Consider the following 17347-nt stretch of genomic DNA (forward strand, 5'->3'; position numbering starts at 1 on the left):
GAGGGCTTGGGGATTGGAGCTTCGTTTTGAACATAGGAAGTTTAACATTAGACATACAAGTGGAGATGTCAGGAAGGCAACTTTTTAATGGAAGAAACACAGAACTATTTTTAAATATTACTGAACCAATAGTGGCTCTTTTCAGCATAATCTAAAAGCAGTATTATCATGTTTGTGTCAGCAAACTATTTTGAAATTGAAAAAGAGCCTTGTATTGGAAAAGGTTGGAAACAGAGGTAAGTTCAAGTGACCATTTTAGTGGCCAATAAATATTATTTATCCTTTTCCTCTTCCTTTAATACATGTTGATTTCAAATTTTGGCGTCATTGTGCAGATTTTGAAATCTTAATTTTGGCCTTGGGATTTTTTTTTTTTAAATAAAGCTTGCAATGGAACTTTCTGGTAAGGAAAACCCTAAGGGTGGCAGAATTGTGTTCACTGGTGTCCATGTTCTTTCTTTTGGAAGGAAATTAGAATGTTCACTTAGGACACGTTCACTTATTATTTTTTTGCGCTCCTAACCTGTGACCTGCATGTCACTCCATGCTATTTGGGATGACAAAAGAAGGAAGGGACAGAGCTCCGTGCTATTGTCAAATTTGCAATGCGAGGTTAAGAAATACATGTGTCTTGTGGAAATACTGACTGTTTTATTGTGATTTAAATTTGCAAAATCACCTCATTTTAGTAGCATTGATTTGTGATGGTTCATTTTAACGTCTACCCTTCTCAGTCTTACGCGGGGAAATACGTGCCAGCCATCGCCCACTACATCCACATGCTCAACCCCGTGATGACCATGAAGATCAACCTGAAGGGAATTGCTCTTGGAGACGCGTATTCTGATCCCGAGTCAGTAGGTGGCTCTTTTTTCCTTTCCATTTTGTTCCTTAAGGAGAGTGAATACCCTTTAATCAGATGGAGGCTCCTCTTACCCTACAGACCTAACTTCGTCAAGGGAAATACTGTTGCTCAGTTGACTTTCTAATGATTTAAATCTTCTAATTTTTACCAAATGTTTTACAGTGTCAACTTACTATATGTCAGCCTACATTGGCTGTGAGTGCATCAGTGTGTGTATGTACAAGTGTGTGTACCTGTGCTTGGTGTGTTTGTGTGTATTTTGTGTACATGTGTGTTGTATGAGTGTTTGTGTGGTTATGTGGTGTGTGTTTGTGTATGTTTTGTGTGTATGTGTGGTATATTTGTGTGTTATACATGAATTGTGTGTGGTGTGTGTGTGTGTGTGTATGTGTGTGTCGTGTGTATGTCTTATGTATGTGTGTTTGTGTGGTGTATTTTGTGTTGTGTATGCATTGTGTGTGTTGTACATCTATGTTTGTGCGGGGGGTGTGTGTGTATATGTTTGTGTGTTGTCCTGCTCCGCTAATTGAGAAGTTACAAAGGGTTATTTCACAAGCAGATGGGCTTCCCTCACATCCCTCTCTCTCCATGCAGCGTCTGTGTTTGCTTCTTTTCTCCTCAGATCATACAGGGCTATGCACCATTCCTGTTCCAAATTGGCTTGTTGGATGAGAAGCAGAGAAAGTACTTCCAGAAGCAGTGCGATGAGTGCGTGAAATACATCCAGGAGGAGAAGTGGTCTCAGGCCTTTGAAGTGAGTTCTGTGGCCTGCGCTGCCCTGGCGCAATGAGCACCATCTGAGAAGGTCCCGGAAGCACTGCGGTGCCTGGCCTGGCTCTTTGTTGTTAGCAAAGGTGTTTCCTTGGTGCCGTCCGGAGATCAGGAGGCGAGACAGTGGGCTCCTAAGGAAGAAAAGAGCCATCTGGGTTTCTTTGAATTTACTTCGACCATATTTTAAACCTGAGATCACCTCGGGGTGTTTATCTAACTGTGTCTTTCATTAACTGTTTTGATTTCTTGAAATGCTGTGTAGGCCCTCAAGGCATCCCTACCATAAAGAAATCAGAAGAAAGGCAACCTGGAAAGTGGATGCATATGCTTGCACATGTGCTCTAAACCCTTCAGAGGGTAATATCCACACACAGTGCTCCAGCTGGGGAAGTGGCCACAGTGTAACAAATGTCACATGTTCCTGTGTGTCAGGAACAAAGAGTATAAAGGGTGGTCGCTTGAAACTTTTACAAAGAGCCATTGGCATTCGTAAATATCGCCACATCGCTCTCCTAAAATTAAATTTGAGGATCAAGTAACATAGTTATATTCTTCAACCTTTATTTTTTTTTTTTGGTTGTTTAAAATGTAAGACTATACTAAATATTAGGATGCAGGAGGGTCTTGTTTGTTGCTTATTTGGTTTTTGGCCAGTGCAGACAAAGATCATGTGTAAGCAATCTTCCTTGGGGGGTTTTGTCACCTTTGCCATAGAGCCTGTGTGTTTGACACATTAGTAAATGAGGTGAGGACTGAATTTTGAGACCTTTAATCTTGTTACTGGGAACACAGCCTGTCACAGTTTACCTAACAGCATTGTTATTATTAAGGCCGAGGCCTGGTATTAATAGTCTTTTAGGCGCTGTAGGTCAGCTGGTTCAGATCAAAACAGGAGACATACAAACTTATGGAGAAGGGTGGGGTAACAAAGTTGTGCTCCATTTTACAAATAGGGTGCCAGGGCAGTGACTGCCCTTGTTGTGAGTTCTGACAGCAGCAAGCTGTGTAAATAGGAGAACTCGGGAAGTCCCGAGGCACCCCGCAGCACCCTGGCGGGCTCCCCTTTCTGTGCCGGGACACTTGATGCGGCTGCAGAGCGTGGATTCAGAATTTCTTGTGCAATTGTGAATGTGAAGGAAAGAAGAAGGATCTTATCAGGGACATGTTGGGTCATTCTTCAAGTTGCAATCACAGCATTTTCAAGACCGGTTTTAGGCTGTCTGCTGTGGTAGGCAGAAAGGGTAAAAAGGACTAAACGTTTAGAATTTAGAATTCGTATGAGATTTTACATTGCATGAGACCCATCTGCAAGTGAGACATTTGATGTGTTTCTGAAGAAGCATATGTCAAGAGCAAACGTAAGCAGTGTCAAGAGCAAGAATATTTGATAGACTCAAAGGGATAAAGAAAGCAGAAAGATGTCTGTGGTGCATGATCCAGCAGCCTAAGCGTCCACAGGATTAGTGAAAACAAGATGACCCATGAGGTCTCTCCCAAACCAGATTCATCAAAAACTAGAGAAACCCCCCACCCCTCCCCCCACAAAAAAACTCTTGAAGGTATGCAATGTCTCTGTGACCACTGGTCCAAAATCTTGTGTGATAAATGAAAAGACTTTTGCTTTTTCACAGGAAATAGATGAAATGATACTTAGGAAAGTAATCAAGTAGTGGTAAAATGTGTTTCACGTTATGCAATACAAGACTCCAAGAAATCCTGAAACCCAAGAGAATACAAATGTCAAAATCTCAAGCCTAAATAATAAAGCCTTTTTGATGTTCTGATCCCTTAAAATGATTTAGTTAATAAAAGAGCCGTAAGTTGGAGCTGAAGGGATCAGCTTCTCTCCCGACACACACCCCTGGCGTTCGCCTTCTCGTTCTCTGAATATTTTGGCTCCTGCCTCAGTGTCACTTTCCAGCATTACTCTTGTCATCATTTCTGGTGACTGAAGTCTCCACATGGATGATCTTTTTAATACTTGGTCCCTCAGTTTCTTAGTCTCCTCTCATTTAGTGATCTTGTTCTCTTTACCTTAGCTACTTATTCCCATTACCCCCTGCAAAAAAGCCAGCAGTCACTCCACAATCTCAGATTCAACAGATTCAAACGTCTTCCCCCAGCTGCCACCTCCCTTCCTCCCAGCTCACTTCTCTGAATTACAGTCCTGCAACCCCATTGTCTTTCAGTCCATGGATCCTACTACCTCTTCATGGTCCCCTACCCCTGCAGGTCTTAATTTTTGTAATTACCCAACATAAACCCAAGCTCAGTCATTACATACATTCCCCACCTACGGCCCCCCTTTGCACCTCCTCCAACTCCTTTGGCCAAACCACAGTCCTGGCTAGATGCCCCTCTCTACCACTCCATGCCTGCCTTTGTGCAGCTCAACATGACCTGAGAAAAGCACACAACTATGCTGACTGCTCTCACCTCCAGCTGATGACCAGGTTTTCAATGTCAGCAGTCGAAAGATAACTTCCACCAGTTCCAAGCGCCTGGGTGTATGTCCATACCCTCTTCCCTGTCTCCTCGTACGTGGGTGAGTGGTCAATTATCATGTTATGGTAACCCTTCCCCACAAGACTCACTCCCGCAGTCGGGGCCTTTGGGCTCACTGTTTCCTCTACTTGGAAAGTTCTTTTCCTAGATGTCTTCCGGGCTTGCTTCCTTCCTTCCAACAGGTCTTTACTCAAATGCCACCTTCTAAGTGAGACCCGTTTCCTCCTCTCTGCAGTGTCCCCCACACCCACCACCCAGGCACACATACCCCACAGGCACCCATGGCACTTCCTATACCCTTCTCCTTGTTAGTTTTCTCCTTAGCCCTTATCATTCTCTAATACACTGCATATTTTACCTATGAATGCTTGTTTATCGTACCCTCTAGAACATAAGCTCTATGAGGGAGCATTTTTGGCCTGCCTTGTTCACTGCTGTTTCCCCAATGCCTTGGACAGTGTCTATAGCGCAGAGAAGATGTGTGGGAAGTGGTTGTTGAATGAAACAGTTATTGAATAAATGAAATGACAAATGCCTGTATATTTTTACCCACCCTGATGTTTTCCTCCTTCCTTTCTCCCCTCTCTCCCAACCTAGTTACTGGATAAGCTACTGGATGGTGACTTAATAAGCGAGCCTTCCTACTTCCAGAATGTTACAGGATGTTCTAATTACTACAACCTTTTACAGTGCACGGTAATGACAATTTTAAAAAACATAATAGCGTTTACTTAAAACTTTTGGCAAAACCAAACTTCCTCCAATTTAAGAAATAGGAGAGCTGACTTTACACTAGACAAACATGTCCAAACTCTATTGCATTATTTGGTATACTAATCTATAGGATTTTTTACCCTGCCAGTGTTGTATACATTATAATCTGACCATTGAGAGTGTGTGATATTCCAGATAACTCAAAAAAAATCGATTAACACAGTTTCCCCCCACTAGAGCTTGTTATACAGAAGTTCTTTTGTGAAGGAGACAGGCCAGGATTGCAGTTCTGGGTATCAGGTCCCAGAGCTCCAATCCTGTAGTGAGTTTCTTGAAAATGCCCACATTATTTGTTCTGTACTTAAGACAGCTTGGATAACCCAAACTGCCAAAGCCTTTATGAAAATATTTGCTTTGTCTTACTTTTAACTTAAGATGTTTCATGCATTCAGTACGGCCCTCACTTCAAGCCCTCTGGAATATTTCTCAAAGTATTCAAATAGTTTCTTTCATAAAAGTGGGCCAAAATTTGATGCCTTTTGGGTAGAATTAATCAAATAAGATAGAGGGAGCCAGACTGGGGATTTGGATTTGTATAACCATGTCTAGTGGATATGACAATACATTCTGTTTTTAAAATTGCCTTACTTATTAACTATTTTGTAAATAAAATATAAAGCTAATTTCAATGGAATTTGCCAACCCTGTGGTTTTGGATTTAGATTCTACCAAGAGAAAAACATATGCTAGGCAAGAAAGAAGCAAAATTTGTGATTAATTTTTTTTCTTTACAAAGAGAATGTATTCACAGTTAGCAAAAAATACTGATGATTCACAAAATTGTTGATTTCAAACTCTTTTTTTAATCCTTTTGTAACTGTATAAAAACAGCATTTACTCCTTTTTTTTTTCTTTTAGCGTAATGAATCTTACAGAGACTTTTATGCAGTATTTTTAAAAAATAAGGCTCATGGACAACTTCTCTTTTGTCTTATGTCCTTCATAAGGTATCATCTGTTCTTACACTTGATATGTTTTCCTCCTTAAATTATGGTCAGCTGATTATTTTGTGTGTGTGGTTTTAATAAACGGCAGAACATGAAAAAGAAATCCTCAGCTTTTAATCCACCACATCACCTCCCTGGCCCCTTGTGGTCCATTTCACCTTCTTTTCCGAGAGCCTCCAACAAGGAGCAAATTGATTTTGATAATCTCGCCTCTTCATTTTTCCGATTTTTGCCTTGAATGGGGTTTTTAATTGGAGTTACAGATCACAAAAGTTTTGTTGTTACAAAAAGGAAAAATCCAGCATTTGCAAATTGGATACTGGCTCCAAGAGTATCAGGTCATCCAGATTTGCTTGGTAAAACTGAATTTCCCCAACCCCCCAAGTTAAAATATTCAGGGAAGAGACCAGTTAATAGTGGTGTCACATCTTGTTCATTGTGATATATGTTAGGAGAAATTTGAAGCTTTCCCCAGAGTACTGTTCCCACCACCCACTCGTTTTCCCTAATATTTTTCTGATGCCAGGAACCTGAGGACCAAAGTTACTACAGGAAATTTTTGTCCCTCCCACAAGTGAGACAAGCCATCCACGTGGGAAACCAGGCTTTTAGTGATGGATCCAAAGTTGAAAAGTACTTGCGAGAAGATACAGTAAAGTCAGTGAAACCATGGTTAACTGAAATCATGAATAATTATAAGGTAAGAAACTTAACTTTAGTTACTGTCTATTTTAGGAACTTTTCAGATCACCCAAAGCAGAAGTGACCTTCTTTTATTCTTAATTTGACTCCTGCCTTTTTTTACTTTTATGATATCTTACAAATGTAAGTAACAACTGCTGCATTGTTTGATTTCTTTGAATTAAAAGTTTTATTTTTTTCCTTCTAATTAAATCACTTTACCCCAAAAGTTCCTAAAAATGAAATTCTCTTTGGCCCATGACACCTCTCATCATTTCTTGAAAATAGACGGAGAGCAGAGCCGAGAAGATGACTGGCCTTGTGTAAGCCAATTTTCCCTTATTGTTTGCTTTATTATGTTAATCCCAATGAAGTCAGGGATAAATGAAATCAACTGGTTATTCCAAAAATGCTTTTTGCTTGATAATTGCATTCATTCACGTTGCTCAATCACAGTTTCTTCAGGGCCGGCTTTAAGCCAAACATTGTGCTAGTCTGTCAGGTTGAAGCGTTGAATGAGACAAGGTCCCTGTTTCGAGGCATGTAAAGTCAATCACTGTGTTATCTGACTGAGATGTTCTGCCTGATTTGCTGCTGGTACTACCAGAGGTTCAAGCAAAGGAACTGTGGACCCTCGAATTCTCACTGTGAGGGAAGGACCCCACGAGCAGGTGACAGGGAGGCAGTCATCCTGTGCATTTCTTTCCCCTTTATTTCTCTTCTCACCTCCTCCTCTGATCCTCCAGGACTGTTAGCATATGTCCTAGGCATGGTCTGGGGGTAGCTCAACAGGATAAGTGTGTTAATGATAGAGAAGATCACCACCAGAGGTGATCCACTTTTGCTCTGTTTCCTGGCAGAGGCAAGAGAAACGTTTGGAATGAACAAAAAACAGGGCAACCAGTAACCAACACATGAATCAGACAAAAGGCAACCTCTCAAGACACTTCATTTCTGTCTGTCCAAAAATTGTCCTAATATACTGCTTTTATTTGAACCAGACTCTTTACTGCCATTTTCTGACATAAGGAAAACACATTTCAACAATGTCTATGTTAGGAATAGGGTCTTCTGGGATTGTTCAGTGCGCAACCTTCAGTACTACCCAGGGAGCCCTTGACCTAATACACCCTTACTAGATTGTGTTTTAGAATATGCCCGACCTAGAAGACCTATTTTCTGATCCTGCCTCTAGTACACAGAGTTTGAATCCTAGACATACAACTTTTTTTTTTTTTGCGGTACACGGGCCTCTCACTGTTGTGGCCTCTCCCCTTGCGGAGCACAGGCTCCGGACGCGCAGGCTCAGCGGCCATGGCTCACGGGCCTAGCTGCTCCGCAGCATGTGAGATCTTCCCGGACCGGGACACAAACCCACGTCCCCTGCATTGGCAGGTGGACTCTCAACCACTGCGCCACCAGGGAAGCCCTAGACATACAACTTTTATTCAAAATAATCTAAGGCCAATGGCATGCAGAGTCTACACACCCATTATATACCTGCAGAACTTCATGAAATACTTACTTTGTAGGCAAGAAAGGGCCTAACTAGATGAGGTCAGGATTTCAGCCACTCTTGTGTTTGGTTCTGTCAGGGAAATGTAGTGGCCCTTAGTGCTTGCCTGCTTGGAGCCTTCTCTGAGCACCTTCAGGTTGTCCTCTTCTCTGAGGTCTCAGACCATGTGCCCTCTGCTGCTGTGGTCACACTTAGCACACTGTACTGCCATTGTGGGCTGTCAGTCGTAGCACCGGCCTTGAGCAGATGTCAGTAACACATAAATGAATGAATGAATGAAAATTCAGTTCTATAAATTAGTGGTCTATCAAAAAGATACCTAATAAACTTGTTCATAACCCATCAGGTATTTATTATCCACAAATTTATTAAACCAAAAAGAGCTTAGCACTTATGTTTTCAAGATGTAAACACTGGGCTATAATGTAACATTAAGGAATGCAAAATGGTTTTTTTGAGTGGAGAGCAGATAAGGAAGTTCCCATGTATATTTTTCTGTGCCCTTGCAAGATAGGTTTTCTCACTGTATACATTTAACTAGAGTATGATTGCTTTCTCAGCCAAGTGAGGATAGCGTGAGATATATAGTTCACCTGATGGTGTAAACTCTCCTGGTATTGGCTGATCGCCATACAGTGTCCACTTGCTTGATAAGGGAGAATATGCTGATTAAAGATGAGCCTGCATCTTGATATTTAAACATATCTGTTTCTGTTTCCCATGTATCCTAAACCTATCAATATGAATTCCAATGAAATCAGAATGTTTTCTAAACTTTCAAACTCTGAATCAGTTGTCAGAAAAAGAGAATAGATTAGTGGTGCAGATAAACCATGTTTCCAGAAAGAAAGAGAACAAAGTATGCAGTCAGTCTGAGTGCAGACCAAAAAGTGGCTGTTGCTGAAACAGACCGCATATCCATGGCTGCAGCTGGCATAGCCCACAGGGCAGCGATTATCCTTGGCTTGTCTGCTAATGGTGGTGAACCTCAATGTGTATGCAGTGGAATCAGAACAATCTAGGTTGGCTTAAAACATTAGTACCCTCAAGGTTGTATTTATGTAAGACTCAGTAGTAATTTGTCATAGAAAATAGTGCACATGCTTCTATTCATAGGAACATGGAAGTCTCTTTCTAGTACTAGATTCATTTTATGCCATGTGGAATATCTGATGGGCTGAGGAAGACCTTCATCAGTTTCTGGAAACTAATAGAACTAAAAGAACAAGTGTGTAGTACATCAGTTTCTGTACAGACTATGTGAAAACATAATCCTTTTCTTGTAAAGACCTACAGGGGATGTGTACTCAAAGTCATCCTCTTTTCAGTAATTTCAAATATTTAGGTGGTAAATTGAAATATCATTTTAGCAGTTTCCAGAACAACTAGAGTGAGAAATAATCTGTTGGACTATTGGAATTCATGATTAAATCAGATCATGGTTAAATATTATCACGATTTCTAGGAGTTACCTGGGTCCATAGCACATGGTGGTTATAAGCATGGGTTCTCACGTTAGACATTTTGAGTTTGAATTCTGTTTCCACTATTCACTGGCTATGTTCCTTTGGGGGAGGATACTTAAAACACTCTGTGCTTCAGCTTCCTCATCTGTGAAATGGGAATAATAATGGTACTTACAGGTGAGTTCTTATGAGGTTTAAATAGATTATGTAGATAAAACACTTAAAACAATGACTGGTGCTTAGAGAGTGCTTGAAAATATAAGCTATTACTAATGATGTTCAACACATTTCAGCAGAAGCCTTTAAGCACCTGCTACATACAAAAGTTATACAAAAAACCATGGAAAACACAAAAGTAAAAAAGACTTGACAGACTTCTGGTTTCCAGTCTGGCATGTCAGGAACTTGGAAGTTACCATTCTGTCCTAACAACAAGTAAAAAGCTGAACAAGCTGAAAAAGCAACAACTCCTCTTAGATCTGTGAGAAAAGTGAAGTCATCACAGGGCAAACTACTTCACAAACAGGAGAGACCGACAGGTGGGTACAGAGAATCACTTTTCTAAGCAGAAATCCATGAGCAGAAACCTCCACAAGAACCAGTGCCAGGATAGGAAAACCTGAGCTGTAATTCATGAATTACTGGAGGCTCAGTGGGGATAAGCCTGAGACTTAAAAACTCCAGGGGAATCCAGTCATGGGAGGAAGCCCCCACTTTTGTAGTTTTATCTCCAGGAGTTCTGCAATGTCTTCACAGTGAATACTGGTGAAAAATCCCTTCTGCTTATGGCAGGAGGAGGTAAAAGTAGCCACCTTGAAATACACCAGAGCATTTTGTTTTTTGTAACAAGGCCTGCCCTCAGAAAGCTATTTTACCACAGCCTAACCCACTGAGGGGTTATCAGAGCCTGATCTACCTGTGGGAAGGGAAATACTCAACTTCAGCTCTAGACTTCCATGTGGGGGAAAGGAAACACCCAATTCCAGCTGCCTTTAGCTATGTTGTCCCACCTAAGAGGTGATGGGGAGCAACTGCAAAGCACTGGTGAGGTTCGCAGTCCAGGGGCATAGGCTCCTAAAAGACTGAGACCTAATCCTAGGACTCTAGTATGCTTCCCATCCCCCACATCTTACCACCATGTCACAAAAGGGTTATTTACCACAGTACCCTGTATCCATCCAGTGCATCATGTACATCTTTCAACAAAAAATTACCAGGCATACTAAAAGGCAAAAACCACACTTTAAAAAGACTGAACGAGCATTAGAATCAGAGTCAGATAGGACAGGGATGTTGAAATTATCAGACCAGGAATTTTTGCAAACTATAATTAATATGCTAAGGGCTTCAGTGGAAAAAGTAGGCAACATACAATAATAGATGGATAATGTAAGCAAAGATATGGAAATTCTAAGAAAGAATGACAAAGGAAATGCTAGAAATCAAAAACTGTAACAGAAATGAAGAATGCCTTTGATGGGCTCTTTAGTAGACTACGTGGCTGAGGAAAGAATTGCTGATCTTGAGGATATGACAGTAGAAACTTCCAAAACTGAAAAGCAAAGGGAACAGAGACTGAACAAAACCAGAAAATCCAAAAACTGTGGAACAACTATAAAAGATGTAATATACGCATAATGGGAGTACCAGAAAGAAAAGAGAGAAAGGAACAGAAACAAAATCTGAAGAAATAATGATTGAGAATTTTCCCAAGTTAATGTCAGACACCAAACCACAGATCCAGGAAGCTCAGAGAACACCAAGCAAACAAATGCCAAAAAATGACACCTAGGTATATCATATGAAAACTTTAGAAAATCAGAGATAAAGAAAAAAATCTTGAAAGAAGCCAGAGAGAGGAAAAAACACCTTACCTATAAAGAAGCAAAGGTACGAATTACATCTGACTTCTCCTCAGAAACCATGCAAGTGAAAAGAGAATGAAATATCTGAAGAGTTGAGAGAAAAAAAATCACCAACCTAGGATTCTGTGTCCTATGAAACTATCCCTCAGAAATGGGGCAGAAATAAAGATGTTTTCAGACAAGTACAAATTGAAGGAATTTATTGCCAGTAGACCTACCTTGCAAATTATGTTAAAAGAAGTTCTTCACAGGGAAGGATAATGTTATAGATCGGAAACTCAGCTCTATATAAAGAAAATATAAGTATTGGAGAATGAATAAGTGAAGATGGCATGATTGTCTATGTAGAAAATCTGAAAGAATCAATAGAAAAGCTCCTGGAACTAATAAGTGATTATAGCAAAGTTGCAAGATACAGAGTTAATATACAAACACCAATCACTTTTCAATATACCAGCAATGAACAAGTGGAATTTGAAATTAAAAATCCAAAACCATTTACATCAGTACCGAAACTATTGAAATACTTAGGCATAAATATAACAAATTATGTACAAACCTATATGCAGAAAACTACAAAAGTTTGATGAATGAAATCAAAGAACTAAATAAATAGATATTCCATGTCCATGAATAGGAAGGCTTAATATTATCAAAATGTCAGTTCTTCCCAACTTGATCTACACGTTCAATGAAATCTCAACCAAAATCTCAGCAAGTTATTTTATGGGTATTGGCAAACTAATTCTAAAGTTTATATGGAAAGGCAGAGACTCAGAATAGCCAACTCAGTATTGAAGGAGAAGAACAAAGTCAGATGAATGACACTTCTTGACTTGGAAACTTAATATAAAACTGCAATAATTAAGACAGTATAGGGCTTCCCTGGTGGCACAGTGGTTGAGAGTCCGCCTGCTGATGCAGGGGACACGGGTTCGTGCCCCGGTCCGGGAAGATCCCACATGCCGCAGAGCGGCTGGGCCCGTGAGCCATGACCACTGAGCCTGTGTGACCAGAGCCTGTGCTCCGCAACGGGAGAGGCCACAACAGTGAGAGGCCCGCGTACCACACACACAAAAAAAGACAGTATAGTACTGGCTGGAGAACAGACAAATAGATAAATGGAAGAGAATAGAGAGCCCAGAAATAGACTCACATAAATATAGTCAGCTGATCATTGACAAAGGAGCAAAGGCAATACAATGAGCAACGTCACTTATGAGCATATATGTACAAATCCTAAACAGAATATTAATACAACCTAATCCACCAGTGAATAAAAAAGATCAGGTTGGGTTGATCCCATGAATGCAAGGATATTTTTGTATTAGAAGTTCTATCATGTAATTTACCACCTAAAATGTTAAAAGAGAAAAATTTTCTAAATAGATGCAAAAAAGTGGATTTGATAAAATTAAAACCCATTTAGGATAAAAATTTTTAGCAAATGAGGAATAGTAGTATCTGTATTAATTTCCTATGCTTGCTCTAATGGATTACCACAAACTTGATGGCATAAACTACAGAAATTTATTTTCTCGCAGTTCTGGAGGTTAGAAATCCAGAGTCACTTTCACTGGGCTGAAACCAAGGTGTCAATAGGGTGGCTGTAATGGGATAATCCATTCCAGCTTCTGGTGGCTGTTGGCCTTCCTTGGCTTGTGGCCATATTATTCTAACATCTGCCTCTGTGGTCCCATTGCCCTCTCCTCTTCTGTGGTCAAATATCGTCTGCCTCCCTCTTAGAAGAATACATGAGATTGCATTTAAGGACCTCCTAGATAATCTCCCCATCTCAAGATGCTTAAGTTAATCACACATGCAAAGTCTCTATTTTTTAAATTAATTAATTAATTTATTTATTCTGCATAAGGTAACATTCACTGGTTCCAGGAATTAGGACTAGATATGTTGTGACAGGGCATTATTTAGCCTACCATAGTATGGGACTTTCTTGACCTAATAAAAATCTACCAGTAAGCATTATTCTGTTCTATAAAACATAATATGCATTCCCTTTAAAGTCAGAGTTCATGATGATGTAAACAAATAAAAAATGAATAATTATTAAATTAATAAATGTGTAATTAATTAATAAATGTGTAAGAAATAATGGAATAGAAAATCATTATTTGACAAATAGGACAGTAATAATTGCTTCAGGAAAGAATCATCAGTGGATACTAACATCAGTTAGTGAAAGTATGATGAGAATCAGAATGTTTACATAGCCTCAAAGTATCCTCCTTCAAAATATTTATGATGAAGGGGAAAATAGTAGCTTTATAGTGGAGAAGTCTGGCATATGAACCAAAGGATCTAAGTTAACATCACCAGTAATGGGACAAATCAACATTTGTGCCTCCTGATATGTTGCACTGAGGAGGACACAACAACACTAATGTGTGTTGCCAAAAATGAATGAATTTGATCATGAGGCAACAGCAGACGAACTCAAATTAGGGGACAAATTTAGCCACAAAATAACTGGCTGGTACTTGTCAAAGGACATGAATGACACACACACACAAACACTGAGGGATTAAGGAGACTTTACAACTAAATATATATAACATGTGATCTTTTATTGCATCCAGGATCAGAAAAAGGTTATTAAGGGACAAGTGGAAATTTTTTAATAAAATCTGTAGCAAGAAAATAGTATTATATCACTGTTAATTTTCTGGTTTTGATGATTGCATGGTGGTTATTTAAAACGTTAATATTTTGAAGGCTACATAAAGAGTATGCAGAATTTCTTTATACTATTTCTTTAACAGCTTGATTGAAGATATAATTCACATAATACAGAATTCACCCATTTAAAATGTTCAAGTCTGTAGTTTTTTGTTTGTTTGTTTTTTGTTTTTTGTGGTACGCGGGCCTCTCACTGTTGTGGCCTCTCCCGTTGTGGAGCACAGGCTCCGGACGTGCAGGCTCATGGGCCTAGCCGCTCTGCGGCATGTGGGATCTTCCTGGACCGGGGCACGAACCCATGTCCCCTGCATCGGCAGGTGGACTCTCAACCACTGCGCCACCAGGGAAGCCCCAAGTTTGTAGTTTTTTAAATATGCACAAATTTTTGCAACCATCATCACTGTTTAATTTTAGAATATTTTTGTCATGTTCTCCCCAAACCCCTTATGCTTTAGCAGTAATTCCCATTTTCTCCCTCCCTCCGCCCCCTGGAAACCACTAATCTACTGTATGTATGGATTTGCCTATTTTGGATATTGCCTATAAATGAAATAGTATTATATAGTGGTTCTCTCTGTGGGGTAGACAGACGGGGGTTGGGATAGGGGAGAAGTTCACTGGGTAGATTCAATGATATTGGTACTATACTAGTTCTTAAGGTGGCTGGTGCATCTGTGAATGTATATTTATTCTTATACTTCCTAACCTACAGGTATGTTATAATACATTCTTTGGTGTATATATAATGTATACAGTAAAATTTTGAAGGAGGTAGACTGTGATTAGTGCTTTGCAGAGATTTAATTGACCATGTTGTGAGCATGTGGACTGCTTAGTATGGCCATGACTTTAAAGTCCCTCAGCATACTTCAGAGAATTATGAGGCATTGTGGTGGAGGCAAGGACACTGATCTGCTCTCACAGAGAATTCCATCAGTTTTCCTCGCTGGTAGACATTGATTACATAATCCAAAATAGCAGGTAATTAAAATAATCTTTTTCTACCTGGCTCTCTATGCTCATTGGTGGGTAGCCAATTTACTTGCAAATTATGTTACAACTCCCTGATGGTGATGTTAAAATAGGTTCGGTGTCAGAAGTCAAGCTGCCTGGAATTGAAGTTCTCCCTTTCACTTCCTAATCTGTAAAATTCTATCTCATAGACAACAAACTGTGTAAGGGCAGCCATCTTACCTTCTTGTTCACCACTCTGTACCCAGGGCCTACCACTGTGCCTGGCACATAGTAGGCACTCAACAAACGTTAATAATGAAAGAAGAATTGTCTTGGGAACAAAGGAAGTAATAAAAGGCTTCACAGAGAGTAGATGTTGCTTAGAACATTTTACTTCCCTTAATCTTCTCTTTTCCTACCATTCTTAAACTGTTCTCCACTTCAGCTGTGGTTCACATTGCTCTCTTTGCATTAGAAGTGCCTGGGAAGCTTTAAAAAATACTTAATTACGACCCCCTCCACCAAAGGTTCTGATTTAGTTGCCTAGTATAGCAACTAACATATAGTAGTGTGCCGTAAACTTTGAAGAAAGGAAGGAGGGATGGAAGGAAGGAAAGGGGGGGGGAAGGACAGAATGACAGAAAGAAGACAGATGATCTGTTCATTTACATCATAAGCTGTCTTTATAGTAAACTTATTTGAATTTTAGTAAGTGCAAATAATTCACCACTCCAGTTACTATTGATTATATTATGTATGTTATATCCTTCCTCTTTTAAGCAGCAGTTTTAAAAAACAAAAACAAATACACTGATTGTAAGATGTATCCTGATTTTCAAAGTAATAAAATATAGTAGCGGGTGGATAGATAGATAGATAGATAGATAGATGGACAGATAGATAGGGATAGGGCATCTCTAAAATCTAGGAAATGCAGCCCATACCCCATAAAAGCTATTGGTTTTGAATCCCGTGTTCTTTGTAGAAGTCCTCCGGTCCTTAGTACTTTATGATAAAGAAGTTACATTTTCTTATGAAGATTCTTGCTAGAGATTCTGAATATGTTTCCAACCTCCATTTCTCTGTTTGGTTGCAGCTCTTGCCTTCCTAAAAATATATAAGCTATATTTTCAAAGACTAAGAGTACATGAGAGAGAGAATGTGAGTGTGTGTTTGTGAGTGTGTGTGTGTGTGTGTGTGGTGTATTTCCTGTATGAAACCATTATTTCAAAAAAATAGGAGCTACAGCTCTAGAGGCCATTTGGATCCAAAGCAAAATGTTGCCCTTGGATTGAGGTTGCCCTTGTTGCTAAGTTGTCTGGAAGGCCACTGATGTTTTAAGAGGTACCATCTCCAAAGGCTAATACCTCCATATGCTTTTGCTTTTAAAGGTTAAATTGCCCTTGGGTAGGGCTTAGTTTACTGTGTTTAAAAGTTCATCTAGTCAGGAAATTGTAAATATAAAGTTACATTTCCCTGTCACTTATCATTCTGCAGCTCATTAAGTTTCAACTAATTGCATCTTCAGAATTCAGGATCTTAATGCTTCTCAGCTTCACCACCAGACTGAAATCTTAACACCCAGGTGGTCAAGAGTTTTATTTACTTATCCTAGGCTATCAAAAGCTCTTCCTTTAGAAATGGGCAATTCCTGGCTAATGGATGTGACTTAGAAGTTTGAAAGGTAAATTTTTCTAGGAAATCTAAGTCATTTTAGCAGTCATTTTAATTGCTTGTGGCATTTTCCTTCATAACATCTTCTGATGGCAAAATGTCAATGGTGATAGTGCCAGGAAACTAGATTTGATAAATGTCTAGCGTACCAATAAAAATTTAACACTTAATTGGGTGCGATTCAACTGCTAAATTGGACTCTGAGCTTCCATCGGACCGTGATGGGAAAAGTCTAGCTTTGTTGACTATAATCTGATATGATCACTTTTCTTTCCAACCCTTTGAAGACCATAAAGAGAATGCCAGTACCATTCTGTGAAAAACTTCTGTGAGGAGGGAGTAGTTTTTAGGGAAGCATAACAGAAGAGAGGGAAGCTAATCCTGGGACATGTGTTTTATGTAATCGTACCATCAATAAGCAGTCATCGCTTTGCAGGCAAATAAAAATAGTTGCATTTGAGAATCAGTTACACTGTCGAGTTCCTTGTGAATTACTTTTACCTATTTTAGTTATAATCCAAGTGCAAGAACAGCAGTAGTTTTTTTTTTTTTTTTTGCGGTACGCGGGCCTCTCACTGTTGTGGCCTCTCCCGTTGCGGAGCACAGGCTCCGGACGCACAGGCTCGGCGGCC

The 17347-nt window shown here is 39.7% G+C and overlaps 1 protein-coding gene across 1 annotated transcript in view; it reads left to right on the forward strand.

The window, feature by feature from the left end:
- The window catches only part of CPVL (carboxypeptidase vitellogenic like), a 101507-nt gene that overhangs the window by 44909 nt on the left and 39251 nt on the right, over nucleotides 1-17347 (forward strand). The window contains exons 7-10 of the mRNA XM_022584321.2: nucleotides 735-857; nucleotides 1488-1619; nucleotides 4739-4837; nucleotides 6389-6562. Of these exons, the coding sequence (XP_022440029.2) occupies nucleotides 735-857; nucleotides 1488-1619; nucleotides 4739-4837; nucleotides 6389-6562 (528 nt within the window). The remainder of the gene's footprint in view (nucleotides 1-734; nucleotides 858-1487; nucleotides 1620-4738; nucleotides 4838-6388; nucleotides 6563-17347) is intronic.

The sequence above is a fragment of the Delphinapterus leucas genome, chromosome 9, assembly GCF_059928025.1.
Source record: "Delphinapterus leucas isolate spDelLeu-1000000601 "Yukka" chromosome 9, BTC_Dleu_Yukka2, whole genome shotgun sequence".
Classification (NCBI taxonomy): domain Eukaryota; kingdom Metazoa; phylum Chordata; class Mammalia; order Artiodactyla; family Monodontidae; genus Delphinapterus; species Delphinapterus leucas.